A 16,719-nucleotide genomic window follows, 5' to 3' on the forward strand; every position below is an offset into this window, starting at 1 on the left:
TTCCCCTGACCTTAATGGTTGGGGTAAATTTTGGACAAAGTGGAACAACTGTAGATATCTCCACTCGTCGACTATCATTAATTCCTCATTGTGTTTTAACTCCTGCAATGGTGTAATTTTCCCTTTTTTATTATATCCCTTAGCTGTGCTTTATCTTTTTTTATCCAATTCCCACCCACAGTTTTTTTTTCTGGTGTAAAATATAAATTTTCCTTTAAATCTAAGGCCCCGTACACACGAGGAGACATATCCGCTGAAACTGGTCCGCAGACCAGTTTCCGCAGACATGTCCGACCGTGTGTACGGCCTAGCGGACAGGTTTCCAGCAGACAAAAGTTTCTAAGCATGCTTTTACGTCTAACCAGCGGACCGAAATCCCGCGCATGCGTCGAATTGATTCGACGCATGCGTGGAAGCATTGAACTTCCTGGTTTGCGCACGTCGCCGCATAACCGTCAACGCCACGTCACCGCGTTCTCTGTCCGCTGGGATTTTGGTCTGATGGTGTGTACACACATCAGACCAAAATATCCCAGGAGACATGTCCAATGAAAACGGTCCGCGGACCGATTTCATCGGACATGTCTCCTCGTGTTTACGGGGCCTTAGAGAGGCTAATTATAATCCTTATCTATTTGTTTGTGCAACATATCCCATATTTTAAGTGCATTGCGTGTTAACTCGTGATGCTCTATGCATAGGGGGATTCCAAATTATGCTTCCCAATTTGGTCTTGGACAGTGCATTTTCTATCTTTACCCATCTTTTTTCCTGATTATCTCTGGCCCACTCCATGACCCGAGACAACACCACCGCATTATAATATTTCCTAATATCCGGGACCGCCAGTCCACCATATTTTTTTTCCTGTTTAAATACCAAGAAGGAGATTCTGTGTTTTTTATTCTTCCAAATGAAATTCATTAACAAAGTTTTGAGTACTCTAAGATAAGGTTGCGGCAATACTACTGGTATCATCTGAAATTTATCTGAAATTTATACAGAATTTTTGGAAGGAGGACCATCTTTAAGATATTATTTTGTCCGTTTTAATTTCATCTAATAGGGGAATATAATTTATTTTATTTACTTTCTTAATTGAATTGGCGAGTTTAATTCATAAGTATCTAAGTTAACCTAAACTCCTCCCTTAAATGCCGTTCTTCCAATTTGCTGATATTAACATTTAGGATCTTAGTCTTAGTTACATTGATTTTACTTGACGTGATTGTAGCCGTATTAGTGCAATTGTAATAGAGAAAATTGATTACTGTCCGTGATACTTTTTTTATTTGCACTAACATACAATTTTTCAGGACAAGCTTTCGGGGTGTTACCCCTTCTTCAAGGTCCAAGCAGTACTCGAAATTTGAGATCTCCCCATACTGTTTAAGAATTTTTAATAAATTCGGAATTGTAGCAAACGGACGGCTGTTCTGCCGCAGTTAAAAGCATGTTTATTTCCTGCTGAAATTCAAGACTTCAGGCACAGCGATCAGCTGCATTTGTGACTCTTCTGAAGCAAGATCAGCAGTAGAGAGATACTTCCTTGGCACTCTATGGCAGAAAGACAGCACAGAGCTTGTGCAACACTCCACCCAAAGGATAAATATAAGCACTCAGTCCCACAGTGTCAACCCCTTCTGCAGCAAAACTGGCAAGAGCGGGGAATAAATGTGCCTGGCGAACAAGTAATTGAGGTAGCTCCTGATGCAAAGCCCAACTGGCCTACTCACTGAGTCTTCAGATACAGAGCAAGCACTGAGGCAATGTCAATGAGTAGTGGGAGGTGTTATCCCAGGCAGGCCTACATTTTTTTATTTTCCAGTGTTCCCAGAGGATTTATCCTTTAATATAAGAGAAAGAAAATATATGTTCCACCTGCTGGTTGCAGATGAAAATACAAAATATGCATAGGTAACCTTTCATAGATACCATTTTAAAATATATATTGTTTCAAATTATATTTTTAATGATGACCAAATTAAAGAAAGGAAATATATACAAATCTACTGCACAATCCTATTGCTTTGAAGTTGGAGCCACAAATCTGAAAAATCAATGTTTACATCCCTTAAAGTTTAGTCACTTACTCAACACAGGCAGTGCCACAAAAAAAAGCCAAACAAAATATAACATTACTAACAAATAAATCAATAGAGCCCAACTAACTTCCTTGATTTTGTGCGGGTATAACTGAATGATGCCTGCAGCTACAGGCATCATTCAGATATTGTTTTTTTCAGCCGGCGATTCCCTACACAATAAGAATGATCATAGCTGCTTTTCCGCTGCTTTATCATTCTTACGGGCGGCGAGAGGGGACGTTCTCCCCCCTCCTGCCACTCTTCGATGCTTCTACCGACTCATCCCTGCCATCGGTGAGTCGGAGACAGGATCCGCCAGCCCCGGATGTTTACCATAGAGATTTACGGTGGACCAGAGTCTCTATGATCGTTCGGATGTTATGACGTCACGCTCGACCTCTGCATTCAATCAAATAGTGCTGCCTTGGTGAAAAGCCGAGATAGTTTTTTTTTTCAGCCTTCCCTGCCTAGAGGTGAGTTGTGGGGTTTTATTGACCCCGAATCTCACTGTAAAGAGGACCGATCATGCCATATACTTGTTACAAGGGATATTTACATTCCTTGTAATAGGAATAAAAGTAATCAAAAAATATATATATTTTTTTAAAGTGCCCCTGTCCCCGTGTGCTCGCACGCATAAGTTAACGCATACGTAAGTCCCGCCCACATATGAAAACGGTGTTTAAACCACACATGTGAGGTATTGCCGCGAACGTTAGAGCGAGAGCAATCATTCTAGCCCTAGACCTCTTCTGTAACTTAAACATGTAACCAGTAAAATAAATTAAGGCGTCACCTATGGGGATTTTTAAGTACTGAAGTTTGGCGCCATTCCACGAGCATGTGCAATTTTGAAGCGTAACATGTTAGGTATCTATTTACTCTGCGTAACGTCATCTTTCATATTATGCAAAAAATTGGGCTAACTTTACTGTTTTTTTTTATAACTGTTTTTTCCCCCAAAAAAACACATTCAGAAAATTGCTGCGCAAATACCGTGCTAGATAAAAAAGTTGCAACGACTGCCATTGTATTCTCTAGGGTCTCTGCTAAAAACATATATATAATGTTTGGGAGTTCTATGTAATTTTCTGATGATTTTTAAATGTAGGAGAGAAATGTCAGAATTGGCCTGGGTGGCAAGTGGTTAAAAAGCAGACCTTGAAAAAGTTAGTATATTGTGATACATTGACACAGTGGTAATAGCTTGGTGAGATCACCTATTCCTCTGTTTTGTTCCACCTAAAGATCACCACAAGATATCTTTGAGTAGCTTTCACATGCTATATTTGGATTTATAGTGTGGTGGTAATTCTATGGAAGTAATAATATGCTTCACCTTTGGAAGGCTTTCTACGTTACTAACCAACCAGGCGTATTGTTCTCTAGAACATGGAATTAACTAGATATGGACTGTACAGTATACCAAAGTAGCACATAAATGGTAAGACTCTATTTGCACATGACTGATAAACTACACAGAGACATATTATATGAACAGAAGCCTCTCTTTTTCTGTTTGTTTTAATTTTAAAGCTTTTCTAATGCTTAATTTTAGAAATGTTATTACTGCACTTAGCTACAGTATATTAATAAACGTTATAGAAGTGTGACATAGTGTTAAGCAATTGGTGACTGAATTTTTTTGGGAGGTGTCGCTATGTAGTGCATGCCACAACCACCATCATATGCATATTTATAGAGTTGGTATTGGGATGTCACTTGACGATTATATTGTAATAGTACATTAACAATGTAGCCCAAAACAAAATAAATAATACTGCTTGAATGCCCCCCAAATAAATAGACGGGAGCAAGACAAACAGGATTGGCTTGTCAGGTTCTAGTAGACTTCAAAAAAATGTATACAGACATCGACTATTTGTTGCATGAATGTAAATGAGCTGAATAAGATGACTTCAGCTCCTGATCTCCACATGTAGAGTACTCCTCAGATGCGTTTCGCCCTTTCAGGTTCTAGGATTAATCCCGGAAAAGGCAAAACATGTCTGAGCATTTTTCTACAGGTTGAGAGCAGGAACTGAAACCATCTTTTACTTAGTTTATTCACATTTATACAACAGGGAGTTGGTGTCTGTGTGCAGATGGTCACCATTTTGTTGAAGTACATTAACAATGTTGTTTTGGGCAGCATGTGTAAGGCCTCGTACACAAGACCGAACATGTTTGCTGAAACTGGTCTGCGGCCTAGCGGACAGGTTTCCAGCGGACAAATGTTTCTTAGCATGCTAAGAAACATGTCTGCTGGAAGCCTGTCCGTCTGACATGTTCGGTCGTCTGTATGACTCACCGGACATATCCGCTCGGCCGAAAGCCCTCGCATGCGTCGAAGTGATTCAACGCATGCGTGGAAGCATTGACCTTCCAGGGTCGCGCACGTCACCGCATCATTGTCGCGGCCACGGCGCGGCCACGTCACCACGTATCCTGTCCGCGGGAAATTTGGTCTGATGGTGTGTACAGCCATCAGACCAAATGATCCCAGCGGACATGTCCGATGAAAACGGTCCGCTGACCGTTTTCATCGGACAGATCCAGTTGTGTGTACAAGGCCTAAGATAAACCTGACCATTGTGGGACATATACTCCCTCACACATATTAACTATTTGTGCTTATTGATGATGCTCTTGTCAAATAGTTGTAGATCCCCCAATAGTTAAAAAAACAGCCAATAAGTAGAGCTGTTTTCATGATATGTAAATGCACCTGAAACCTTTCTTTCATTTTTTTTTCCTGAACACTGGCTTATACACTGGTTTTATATAAACACATTTTTATACTAATGGTATATTCCCCGGAAATCAAAAAGTGGCACAGACATTTTTTAGAAGAGTCTCTCGCATTTCATGCTACAAATGTCAGTTAATGTGACAGCTTCATGTACCTGTCAACAACAAGTATATGAATTTGTCAGAAAAATGCACAAAATTGTGCACAGAATTGGCACAAATTACTTCAACAAGACTTTGGTATTATTACCTGACAGTTTCCTTAATGACAAAATGATGGTATCTCTTAATGAATTTGTCACAGCCATAGTAAAATTTTAGAAAAGTGTTTAGAAGAATTATACCATTTAAATCTGTAGCATGCATTGGAATTATCTCTTGAAGTGTTGCACAGGTTACATTAACTTATTAGGCTCTTTAATGCAACAACAAAAAAACATTTTACAAATCCTTACTGAATCATCCTCATTCATTTAAAAGTACAAGGCATTTGACTTAAAGGCCAAGACTAACCAAAAACTTTAATTTCAGTTATAAAATACTGGTGGATTGTGTGATCTACAAACTACCGACAGTGAGCTCTCCAGGACTCCAACCTGTCCACCAAAACAATAGCATTCTTTATTTATGAATATTTTACTATGAATCCAGCACATGGATTGTGACAGTATGGAAACTTACCCCCAAAAATCTGGACTTTATACTGTATGAAATTCCCAAAAGGAAAAACAATCCTAAAAGCGGACCAACCCACTGGTATTTATAAAAACTGAAAAGATATTTTAAGACATGGTCATGACCTTAAACTAAATAGCCAATACAATTTTTTAGATAGAAGGATAATAGGCAGAGGAAGTAAACCTTCAAGAAGGCAGACAAAGTGTTATTATTAATTAGGGTTGCACCAATGCCACTTTTTTAACACTGAGTAGGAGTACCGATATTTTTTTCAAAGTACTCGCCGATACCATTTACCGATACCTATCGCATAGGTAGGGGGGTGGTTTGGTAAGGGGGTGGTTTGGCAGGGGGGTTGTTAGGGAATTGCGTGAGGCTGGGGTGAGGGCAGGATTGGAAGTAGAGGGGTAAATGAGGGCAGGGTAGTTGAGGGTGGGGTGAAATAGGGACTGTGGGGTAGGAGAATTGAGAAGAAAAGGCTGTGATTGCTAAGGGGAAGAGAATGGGAGGGTCATTGAGAGACATGGGGGCAGAGGTGACAGCTGGTGGGGGAAGAAGGCAACACAGGGAGGGCGCAGTACTGGGCATTAGGAGGGTGTTAGGAGGGCACAGTACAGGGCGTTAGGAGAGTGCAGTACAGGGCATTAGGAGGACGCAGTACAGGGCGTTAGGAGGGCGCAGTACAGGATGTTAGGAGGGCACAGTACAGGGCATTAGGAGGGCGTTAGGAGGGCACAGTACAGGGCGTTAGAAGGGCGCTGTACAGGGCGTTAGGAGGGTGCAGTACAGGGCGTTAGGAGGGCGCAGTACAGGGCGTTTAGGAGGGCGTTAGGAAGGCACAGTACAAAGCGTTAGGAACAGACCAGTCTTTTACATTGACATCATACATCATATACAGACTGGTGTGTGTATAACATATACAGTACAGCAGCCCTCAAAAATCTACTGCTCGCATTTTGCGAGTGAATTTTGAGGGGGGGGGGGGCGAGTGTGGGCTGCCTGAGAGTTGTATGAGAGCTTTTGTCCCAGTGATCGGAGGGGAAGATAGAGGAGAGCCGCCGCCGCTGCCTGGCTGTTTAAAGCACTGGGGAGTGAGGAACATAATAGCTGTGTGTTTCCCCGCCGTGCGGCATCATATACAGCCCCTCCCCCCTGTCCGAGCACTTGATAGACAGATCACCGTCCAATCCTGGGACGGTGATCTGTCTATTAAAGTTCCCCGGACAGAGGGGGGGGGCTGTATATGACGCCGCACGGCGGGGAAACACGCAGGTATTGTAACGAAAGCTGTTATGTTCCCCAGCGCGGTAATTAGCCAAGCGGCGGCGGTGGCGGCTCTCCCCTCTCATCCCCTACGATCGCGGGGACACAGGCTAAAACAACTGGGGACACTGAAACTGGGGACACTGAAACTGGGGACACTGAAACTGGGGACACTGGCTAAAACAACTGGGGACACTGGCTAAAACAACTGGGGACACTGGCTAAAACAACTGGGGACACTGAAACTGGGGACACTGGCTAAAAGAACTGGGGACACTGGCTAAAACAATTGGGGACACTGAAACTGGGGACACTGGCTAAAACAACTGGGGACACTGGCTAAAACAATTGGGGACACTGAAACTGGGGACACTGGCTAAAACAACTGGGGGCACTGGCTAAAACAACTGGGGACACTGAAACTGGGGACACTGGCTAAAACAACTGGGGACACTGGCTAAAACAACTGGGGACACTGAAACTGGGGACACTGGCTAAAACAACTGGGGACACTGAAACTGGGGACACTGGCTAAAGCAACTGGGGACACTGGCTAAAACAACTGGGGACACTGGCTAAAACAACTGGGGACACAGGCTAAAACAACTGGGGACACTGAAACTGGGGATACTGTCTAAAGAAACTGGGGACACTGAAACTGGGGACACTGGCTAAAGAAACTGGGGACACTGAAACTGGGGACACTAGCTAAAGAAACTGGGGACACTGAAACTGGGGACACTGGCTAAAGAAACTGGGGACACTGGCTAAAGAAACTGGGGACACTGGCTAAAGAAACTGGGGACACTGAAACTGGGGACACTGGCTAAAGAAACTAGGGACACATGCTGCATTGGGGACACAGGCTGCACCGAGGACCGGGACACAGGCTGCACTGAGGACCGAGACACAGGCTGCACTGAGGACCGGGACACAGGCTGCATTGGCGGACACGGGCAGGCTGCATTTTTGGGTATGGATAAAGTTGTTGTTAATATTTATTTTTATAACTTAATTCTGCATAGAACATTTAAGTGTAATTTCACGAGATAATATATGAGGGCTTGTTTAGGGGCGGAATTAGAGGCAGGACAGGGCAGGTGATGGGCGGGGCAACTGGTGCGGAGTAACCCTTGAGACCTGGCTAGTAGCTCAGGACTTGAAATTTTGAGCCCTGCAGTACAGTGTTGGGGTACAGACGGGTCTGTATTTACTGTATGGTGCTAGTGTATAAGACTGGTCTGTACCCTGCTAACACTGTCCTGTACATACTACACTAACCTGTTTACATGAATTGCTCTCCTCATTACTCAGTTTTGCTTTCAGGGACAATTCCAAAGTTGCCTCATGTAGAAACACACGTGCTGATGCTGTCCAGCCCCTTGCCCTGGCGACCCGCCCACTCTCTGTTATTGGATAGCGGCCAGCCAACCAGCTCTCTCTCTGTCCAGGAACAGGATGGGAGGAGTCATGACATCACCTACCCTCTTCGTGTTTACAAAGGCAGGAGAGCGGCAGTGCAGCATAACGAAAAAAAAGACAGCTGGGAGCAGGAGTGTCAGTATGGCCAGCTGTCAGCCGGTTCCCACTATGCTGTGAATTTTCCCGCCCTGGCGCCGTAAGGCAAGTACTGCTCTGAACCCCACTGCCGGAGTGGAGGAGGAGATGTCCTGCCCCCAACTGATGTCACTTCCGGTATCGGTGTTCAGTCTCGGAGCATTTTCGGGAGTACCGATACTCGTGAAAATGCCTAGTATCGGCACCGATACCAGTATAGGTATCGGTGCGTCCCTATTATTAATACACAATATCATAATTACCTTTCTGTCCTCTTTCTCCTGAAAGTCCGGAATCACCTGGAAGGCCTGGAAGACCAGGTGACCCTGGTGAACAGACTTCTCCAGCTATGTAGAAAAAAAGAAAATAGTCTATTAGACAAATATAAGCAAATATTTTTACTGAATGACAGTGTGAAGACACTGTCTATTGTTGTGATTAGCTGTGATTGGTCACAGCTGATCTCATGGTACAAATGGGCTTTGACTGGCCCTATCTGTACCATGGGTGATCACTGTGACCAGTCACAGCTAGCAACACAATTGTAATCAATGGATGGCATGAAAGGAAGCCATTCATTGTTTACAACTGTCATGTGATCTGCTATGATTGGTGATGAGCGAGGCCCATTCTTGAGAAGACATCATATGATGTCCTCCCAGTACTATATTTTACAATGACATGGACGGGAAGCAGTTAGGTAAATATTGTATTGGCTCTTTGTGGAGCTCCATTACATATAAAGTAAAAGCAACTCACAACTTGTTTTACATAAGTAAACTACATTTTACCAATAGGAGACCTTGGCCCAGGTGGTCCAGGTGGACCTGGAAATCCTTGGCGTCCATCTTGACCTGGAGGACCTGGTATAGATATTCCTTGTGGACCTTCATCTCCCTTCTGTCCCCGTTCCCCTGCTAGACCAGGATCTCCAGGTAGACCTGGGATAGAGTTACCTAGAAAAAAGTATTAATGCTAGTCACCGATAACATCTTGCTGTACTCAGACATCACAAATTGTTTATTCTCGGTTTTCTGCAATTTTGTCACAACTTTCAACCACTTGGTGTAAATCATCCACCAATAAAAATATATAAGAAAACTAAATCTATAATGATTTAAGCCCATTTAATTTAAGTTTTTAAAACTCATGCTTTATATTGTTTACTATTTATAAAACAAAACTAATTTCACAGGTATAGGTTTACTAAAACCAGTGCACAGAGATAGCTGTTTTCTTTTAGACCAAGGGTGCCCAACCTTTTGAAGAGTGAGGGCCACTTAAGCAACTTGGTAACCAGTCGAGGGCCACAATGAGTGGAGCGGGCGGATGACAGGTCGCGGCTACTCTATAGGCCCTCCGATCCGCCCACATGAAAGGGGATGAATTCACCTTTGTTTTTCGGATTGGAGGTAGGCGGGTGTAAACAGACATCAGTCGCTCTTTAGAGGTGAATTAAGGGTCCCATTTGGTCGAGCCGATCATGTGAAAAGGGCCTAAGACTGCTTTCACACTGATGTGCTGCGGTTTACCCACACCGCGGGTGCAGCGTAGTGCACCTGTGTCTATCCTGAGGGTTAGCTGAACTTTGCCATAAACTCCACCTGTGGCAAAAGCCAGCGCTGTAGAGAAAGCATCGGCTTATGGGGCTCTGCTCCGCAGCCACTTTCTTCCTCTACCACCAGCTTCATTCACAACACTGATGCTGTGGTATGGAAGGTCGGCAACCTGCGACCTGGACTTGCCAACCCTCCATTCCAGAGAAGGAGGTCGTGGGCCACATCAGAGGGCTTCGCGGGCCACATGTGGCCCCCGGGCCACTGGTTGGCCACCCCTGTTTTAGACTATCACTCTGTAGCTGAAAGATGTACAGAGCACAAACAGAGTGGGGGAGGGATGTGCAGAAGAGTCTCTCCTCTAACACTTGCTTCAGACTTTTTAGGCATGGAAACAATGAAGAAGTACATATCAAAAATGATATTTATTGAAAAAAGTACATAGTAAATAACAGTTTTCAAGAATTAAAAATCATATAATTTGTACAATGAGCCCTTGTGCGTCGCACAAGGTAAATAACAGTGTTCAAGAGGTAACAAGGGCTCATTGTACAAATTATATCATTTTTATATGATGTTTAACTCTTGAACACTGTTATTTACTATGTACTTTTTCAATAAATATTATTTTTGATGTACTTCTCCATTGTTTCAATGCCTAAAAAGTCAGAAGCAAGTGTAAACGAGCCCTTAATTTACTAGCTAATATGTAATGTGAAGACCTTCCTAAACCATACATTCAATTCATATCAATTAAAGCAAACCCTTGTACTAAATGTTTTTTAGTAAACCTAAAGGACATTGTACAATCAGACTATAATTTAGACCAGATTGAGACCTTACCATGGGGTGACCCATCGGATCAAGGTTTGTTTTTTCCTAATGACAGACCCATATTATTACAGTTATATTTCTTTCCTTTTTTTCTGATGAAATATAAAGACCCATTAACTAATGAGGATTTATGTAACAGGAATACAGCCAAGGGTTTTAGTATATCAAGAAACATTGTCCTATTTTCAATTTCCTAATATGAAACTTACCTGCAGGACCGGGCAAGCCAGGAGGACCTTGTGAACCTGGATAGCCACGCTCTCCTTTGCTTCCAGTTAATCCAGGGGGTCCGGTGTTTCCTTTTGGTCCTATGGTTACTGGTTCCTGTCCTCTAATTACCTGTTAAGTTAGAAGTCACATAATATTTTCTTGAAATTGATTCAGAGAGCCCACTGAAGGATGACAATCTTCAAAGAGGAAATATAAATCTTGCATAAAGTATTTGATATCTGAATAACTGAATGCTCACAAATATCAGTGTAGCGCTATCCCCTCAGGAGCCGCTGATTAGATTTGGGATCGGCGTATTTAAGTTACCCCCGTGATATGTCTAGGTGTGTTGATAGTGATGAGAGCAGTGACGGAATGTCCAGACTGTTGATTGACGTTTTCAATGCTTTATTTCTGGTCCAACATGACCAACAGTCAACTTGAGGTAGATAGGACAGATTGATAAAAGAGAATAAACCTTGCAGATACAGGCAATGGATGAACAGAAGCAGTCCTGCCTCTGAGTAGCAAATCTTTCCTCGTCGCCACTTTAGGCGAAGTGGGTAAAGTGCCCCTGGACAGGTCCCTCTCACAGGCCTGGCAGCCAGAGTGTCACTTAGCTCTACTGGGAAGGAACAAGTCTCTGCCACAGACTTGGCTCTAATAGAATTTAGATCTTAGGGCGAGACCTCTGCCACAGGCCTAGTGCTTTGAAAGTTTGGATGATAGAGCGAATCCTCCCAGTGTATAATTTGGGGCCACCGACTGACAGTTCGCCGCATACAAACTGTCGGTGTCCGGTACCCAGATCCCCGATGGTTCGTTCAAGCCCTGTTGGATCACCTGCCTCCGGGTTCACCTCAGACCGACTCCCCAACGAACAGCACAACTCGCTTGGGATCTTCTCAATAGAGATGGGGGACCCAGTAAGTCACTGGGGCCCCTTTACAGCATCAGATGCTCCGGGCCATGAGGGCCCAGAGTCAGGAACTCCGCGTAGCACGTGCGCCCCGGCCTGGTAGGCCATATCGCCGGGGCCTGTGATGTGCGCACACTCTAAAGGTGGGTGCCGCACCCGGAACCAGGAATCCGCGAAAGAACCCCAAGCAACGGCCTCCGCCACAGAAATACCCCTCCCCAGCATGCCCCGCGAGGGAAAACTCCTCTAATTGGCTGCTGGAGAGAAGCGGCTCCGCCTGGACCCCTCTGGCTCCACCTGCCTTCCAGGGATGAAACTGCATCCCTGAAGCACAGAATGACCCACAGGACAGTTCAGGGTTAAATAAATCAACATGGATGAGAGCAAGTAAGTCTCTCATCCCACTAAATTTAACGATAGCACCTGTACTGATAAGTACACAGGCGCTACATCAGCTTCACACATTTCAGTGAAAATATGACCACCCCAAAGCATTGCAAGAGATAATAGAGAAGTGGAAGAGCAGCAGCAAGCCAGCAAGCATGTCTACAATTTTCAAAATACTTCCTAATTAAATCAGACAATGTTGTCTTCCAGTTTTTTCTTTAATAACACTAAACCAACAAATGTTGCATTCCCTTACAGGTAATGTAACATACTTCATGGCTCTCTACTACCTGTTAAACTGTGTGTAAAGTTAACTGCAATACCGCAGTCACCAACACACATTAGTTGCAGTCAGCTTACCAACATGCTTTTGGCTGTCAACATCAACATACAGGAAATGCAAATTTTGAACAGATAATACTTTGATAAGACACAGATTCACCACTCTAGTGCTATAAGGCAACAATTATTTACCAATATTCTGTTTGGTCTCCTCCTCTGCTGATTCTGGACTTGGAAGATTAATAAAAACCTAAACCTATCTATGTCAACCTCTAGGACAGTGGTCATCAACGCTGTCCTCAGGGCCCACTAACAGGCCAGGTTTTATGTATTACCTTGGGGAGATACAGACTAGAATACTGCAATCACTGAGCAGCAAATGATATCACCTGTGATGTATTTCAGTTATCTTGCAAACCTGGCCTGTTAGTGGGCCCTGAGGACAGGGTTGATGACCACTGCTCTGGGAGGTATAGACAAAGATATGCAAAGATAACACCATCACCCGCCATTACACTCATAGCTCTGTTGGGGCAGTCACCTATGACCAGGCAATAACAAGTATGTAGGTGGTAATTACTAGACGACAATAATGTGTGCTTCCAAGATTCAGAATTGCTCATTAATTTGGTGATCTAGTTCTGATTACATGCTGATATGAAAAAACTAGGTTAGGGTAGGGTAGAACACACTTGGTGTGTGTATGTGTGGAAGGAGGGACTCATTGATGTCAAATAGTGGTGAGATATCTACCTGTCTGTTGCCAACCTTAAAGTGGAAATAAAGGCTAATACAATTTAGTTTAAAAATGTTGCTTTTCCACTCCTCATATCCATGCTGCGGTCATGTGACATGTAAGCTCTGGCTCCTTTGATAGTGCAGTGGATGAATGAAAGCACTGACAACAGAGGGGCTATGGAAGGCCGCAGGTGATGTTACAAACCTGGGAATTCAGCCCCATTGTCAAGCCACTCGCTGACACAGGGGAGCCCCAGCCTACAGAACACATGAACGCACTGAAGCTGATAAAAATAGGATTTTTTGTACTCACCGTAAAATCCTTTTCTCTGAAGTCCATGGACGGACACAGCTCCTTAAATCTTGACAAGTGGGTTATGTTCCCTGTTTACAGGAGAGGACTAGGCAGAAACATGTTAAATAGTTAAATACATGTTACATTAACAGAGTTGAACAGCCCCGCCCAGGGGGCGGTCCCTCCAGACATAACCCTCCTCACTGCAGCTTGCAGCCTCAGTTCGTAACAAGCAGTACAAACCTAAAAAGGAGGGGTGGGAGCTGTGTCCGTCCATGGACTTCAGAGAAAAGGATTTTACGGTGAGTACAAAAAATCCTATTTTCTCTTATCGTCCATGGACGGACACAGCTCCTTAAATCTTGACAAGTGGGACGTCCCCAAGCAGTGTCAAAAAACGAGGGGTGGGAAATATATCAGTAAAAACAATTTTAACTTCACCCCAAAACAAGCAGAGCTCCTCAACGGAGGAGGTGCAACTTTAAACAGCCGCCGGCAAAAACTAGCGGCTGAAAAAAACATCATAAGATGCACTCACAGCAACCATGTAAATTCTGGAAAAAGCGTGAACGGACGAGCAAATCGCCGCCTCGCACACCTGTGAGACCGACGCATGATGTCGGGAAAAAAAAAAAAAAAAACCCAGGAAGCACCAATTGCCCTGGTCGAAAGTGCCGGGACCGGAAAGGGGGGCCCGCCCTTAGGAGCATAGGCCTGTATGACGGCCTGCCCGATCCACCGAGAAATGGTGGTCGACGAGACCGCCAGGCCCTTTTGTGGACCAGACACCGACACAAAAGAGAGTCAGAAGCTCCGAAATGGAGCCGTAGTAGGCTGGTATACCCGCAAAGCGCGTACCACGCCTAAAGTATGAAAGGCCGAAACCTCCTTCGGAAGAAGGGAAGGTCGCGGGCGCACCATCACCTAATCCTTATGGGGGATCAAGCATGGCGGCTTGCAAGACAAGACCGCCAACTCAGAAACCCCTCTAACAGAGGTAAAGGCCACTAAAGGGGCCACCTTCTGAGATAGTGTCAAGAGAAAATCTCTCTGATGTTTCCAAAAGGAAGGTTCCTGAAGAACCGAGAGCACCAGAGTCAAAACTCATGGGGGAAGAGATGGGCCAAGAGGGGAAAGTATATGACAAACCCCTTGCACACAAAAAAAGGGGACCCACCAGGGAACGGGCCGCAAAAAGGCCACTAAAAGAACACAGCCAAGGCTGAAATCTGCCCCCAAACGGTGCTTTAAGCAATTTTTAGATCCAATCCAAGCTTTAAAAACAGCAGGACCCTGGACATTGAAAGTACGCCCGTGGACGTCACTCCATCCCTTCGCACCAAGAGAGGTGCGACGGTAGATCCTCCGGAAGAAGACTACGGTGCCCTGTTGAGATGACCGAGTCAGACAGACCCTGGTCACCTAAAGTCTGGCTTCCAATAACCATGTTAAGCAAGTCAGTGACTGTACAACAGGAGGAAGTATGGGACCTTGAGACAGGAACCTCCTGCCCTGGCAATGGCCAGGGTGCCTCCGCTACCAGGCGCCCGATATCAGCGTACCAAGGACGCCGAGATTAATCTGGAGCGATTAGAATCATCGGGATCTCCTCAGCATCCACTCTGTGGAGCGGCCAAGGAAGCAACTACCATGGAGGAATGGCAAAAAATCACCGATACAGACAACACAGGGCCACCAGCGCGACTGACGCGTCTGTACAAGATCACTAGACCTGGCCACTAACTGACACCCTTGCGGCGGAGACAAGCTGCCAGGAGATCCATGCCATGTGAGGCTCACCTCCTGCAAGGGAGCCGAAACACCCCAAGCACAAAGACCAGTCGCCCTGGTCCAGCATCTGGCGACTCCAGTAGTCTGCCTGCCGGCATACCTGATGGTAGACTGAAGCCACGGCCGTGGCGTTGTCCGGCTGAAACCAGATTGGTCGACCACAAGGAGAAGCATAGCCTGATCGCCTAAAATAGTAGGACAATGAACAGTAGACAGCACCTGGTATTCCCAGGCGGTCTTCCACCAGGCACTAGCCAGGCCCGACCCTGGGTAGCTACCGAGACCAGACACATTCAAGGAGGTGTGGTCATAGGTCCACGCAAGTCCAGCGACTCAGGGCCGACTGGACCCCCCGGTTTTGTGAACCTCCAGGTTCACAACCCGTGAGCTGGCATTCATCGTAAACACCGACCACTGGAAGGAAGGAACAACTTCCCGGACCGAAGAGTCGGGAATCTCTGTCACCAACTCAGAGAGACTCTGACTAGGTGGCGCACAGGAATCTAATGATTTCAGAGACAAGAGATTTTTACCACCTGGACAGTAGTTCCACTGGAAAACCAGGGTGTGGAACTGGGCATACAGTACCACCTTGAAGGAGGCTACCCACAGACCCTGAACCAGCAGGCGCCCGGAGAGAAGACCGATTGCGTGATGCCAATACCTTCTCCGCAGACTGAAGAGTCTGCAATTTCTCCAGGGGAAGAAGGACCTTTGCCACTGAGGAGTCTGGATCAACACTAGATACTCCTACGCTGAGTCGGAACCTAGCATGCCCATAATTTGAACCCTGGGTCGCACACATGTAGGGCAGGCTTGCTGCCACTGAGCTACACTTTCTGGCCTAAACGTTTAACATCCACCCGAATCTTCGGAGGGTCTGAATGGGAATAACCCATCCACTAGGTCGGAGACAGAAGCTGCTCTCAGAAGAAAGTCGTCAAAGTAGCCAATGAGGCAAAGCCTCGCTGTCCCAACAAAATTCAAATAAGTGCGAGCTCCTAGCTGAAAACCCATGGTGCTGACGCCAGATCAAAAGGGAGGGCCACAGGCTGACAGAGACCCTTCTCTCATCACGAAGCACAGAAAAAAACACTGTGACATGTGCAAAACGGGACATGCATGTATGCGTCCCTGATGTCCGAGGACGTCAGGACATCCCCCGGATGAAGCGCAGCTACCACCGAACAAATGGATTCCATGCGGAACTACCCGACGTTCACAAAGGTATTTAGGGCCTGAGGCCCATAGAAAACCCCAAAACTCTCGTCCTGCAGGAAAGGTAAAATTACCTTGCAGCTTAGCAAATCCCACACTGCCCAAGGCAGACCGACGTGCCGGGAGGGGAAGACACAAGGACAGAACTTTGTT

General features: G+C 45.3%; 1 protein-coding gene across 5 annotated transcripts in view; it reads right to left on the minus strand.

The window, feature by feature from the left end:
* The window catches only part of COL4A5 (collagen type IV alpha 5 chain), a 203,281-nt gene that overhangs the window by 91,353 nt on the left and 95,209 nt on the right, over positions 1–16,719 (minus strand). For all 5 annotated transcript variants that reach the window (XM_040323904.1, XM_040323901.1, XM_040323903.1 and 2 more), the window contains exons 19-21: positions 10,936–11,065; positions 9,128–9,292; positions 8,600–8,683 (exon numbers count right to left, since the gene is read on the minus strand). In XM_040323904.1, the coding sequence (XP_040179838.1) occupies positions 8,600–8,683; positions 9,128–9,292; positions 10,936–11,065 (379 nt within the window). The remainder of the gene's footprint in view (positions 1–8,599; positions 8,684–9,127; positions 9,293–10,935; positions 11,066–16,719) is intronic.

The sequence above is a fragment of the Rana temporaria genome, chromosome 9, assembly GCF_905171775.1.
Source record: "Rana temporaria chromosome 9, aRanTem1.1, whole genome shotgun sequence".
NCBI classification, from domain to species: Eukaryota; Metazoa; Chordata; class Amphibia; order Anura; family Ranidae; genus Rana; species Rana temporaria.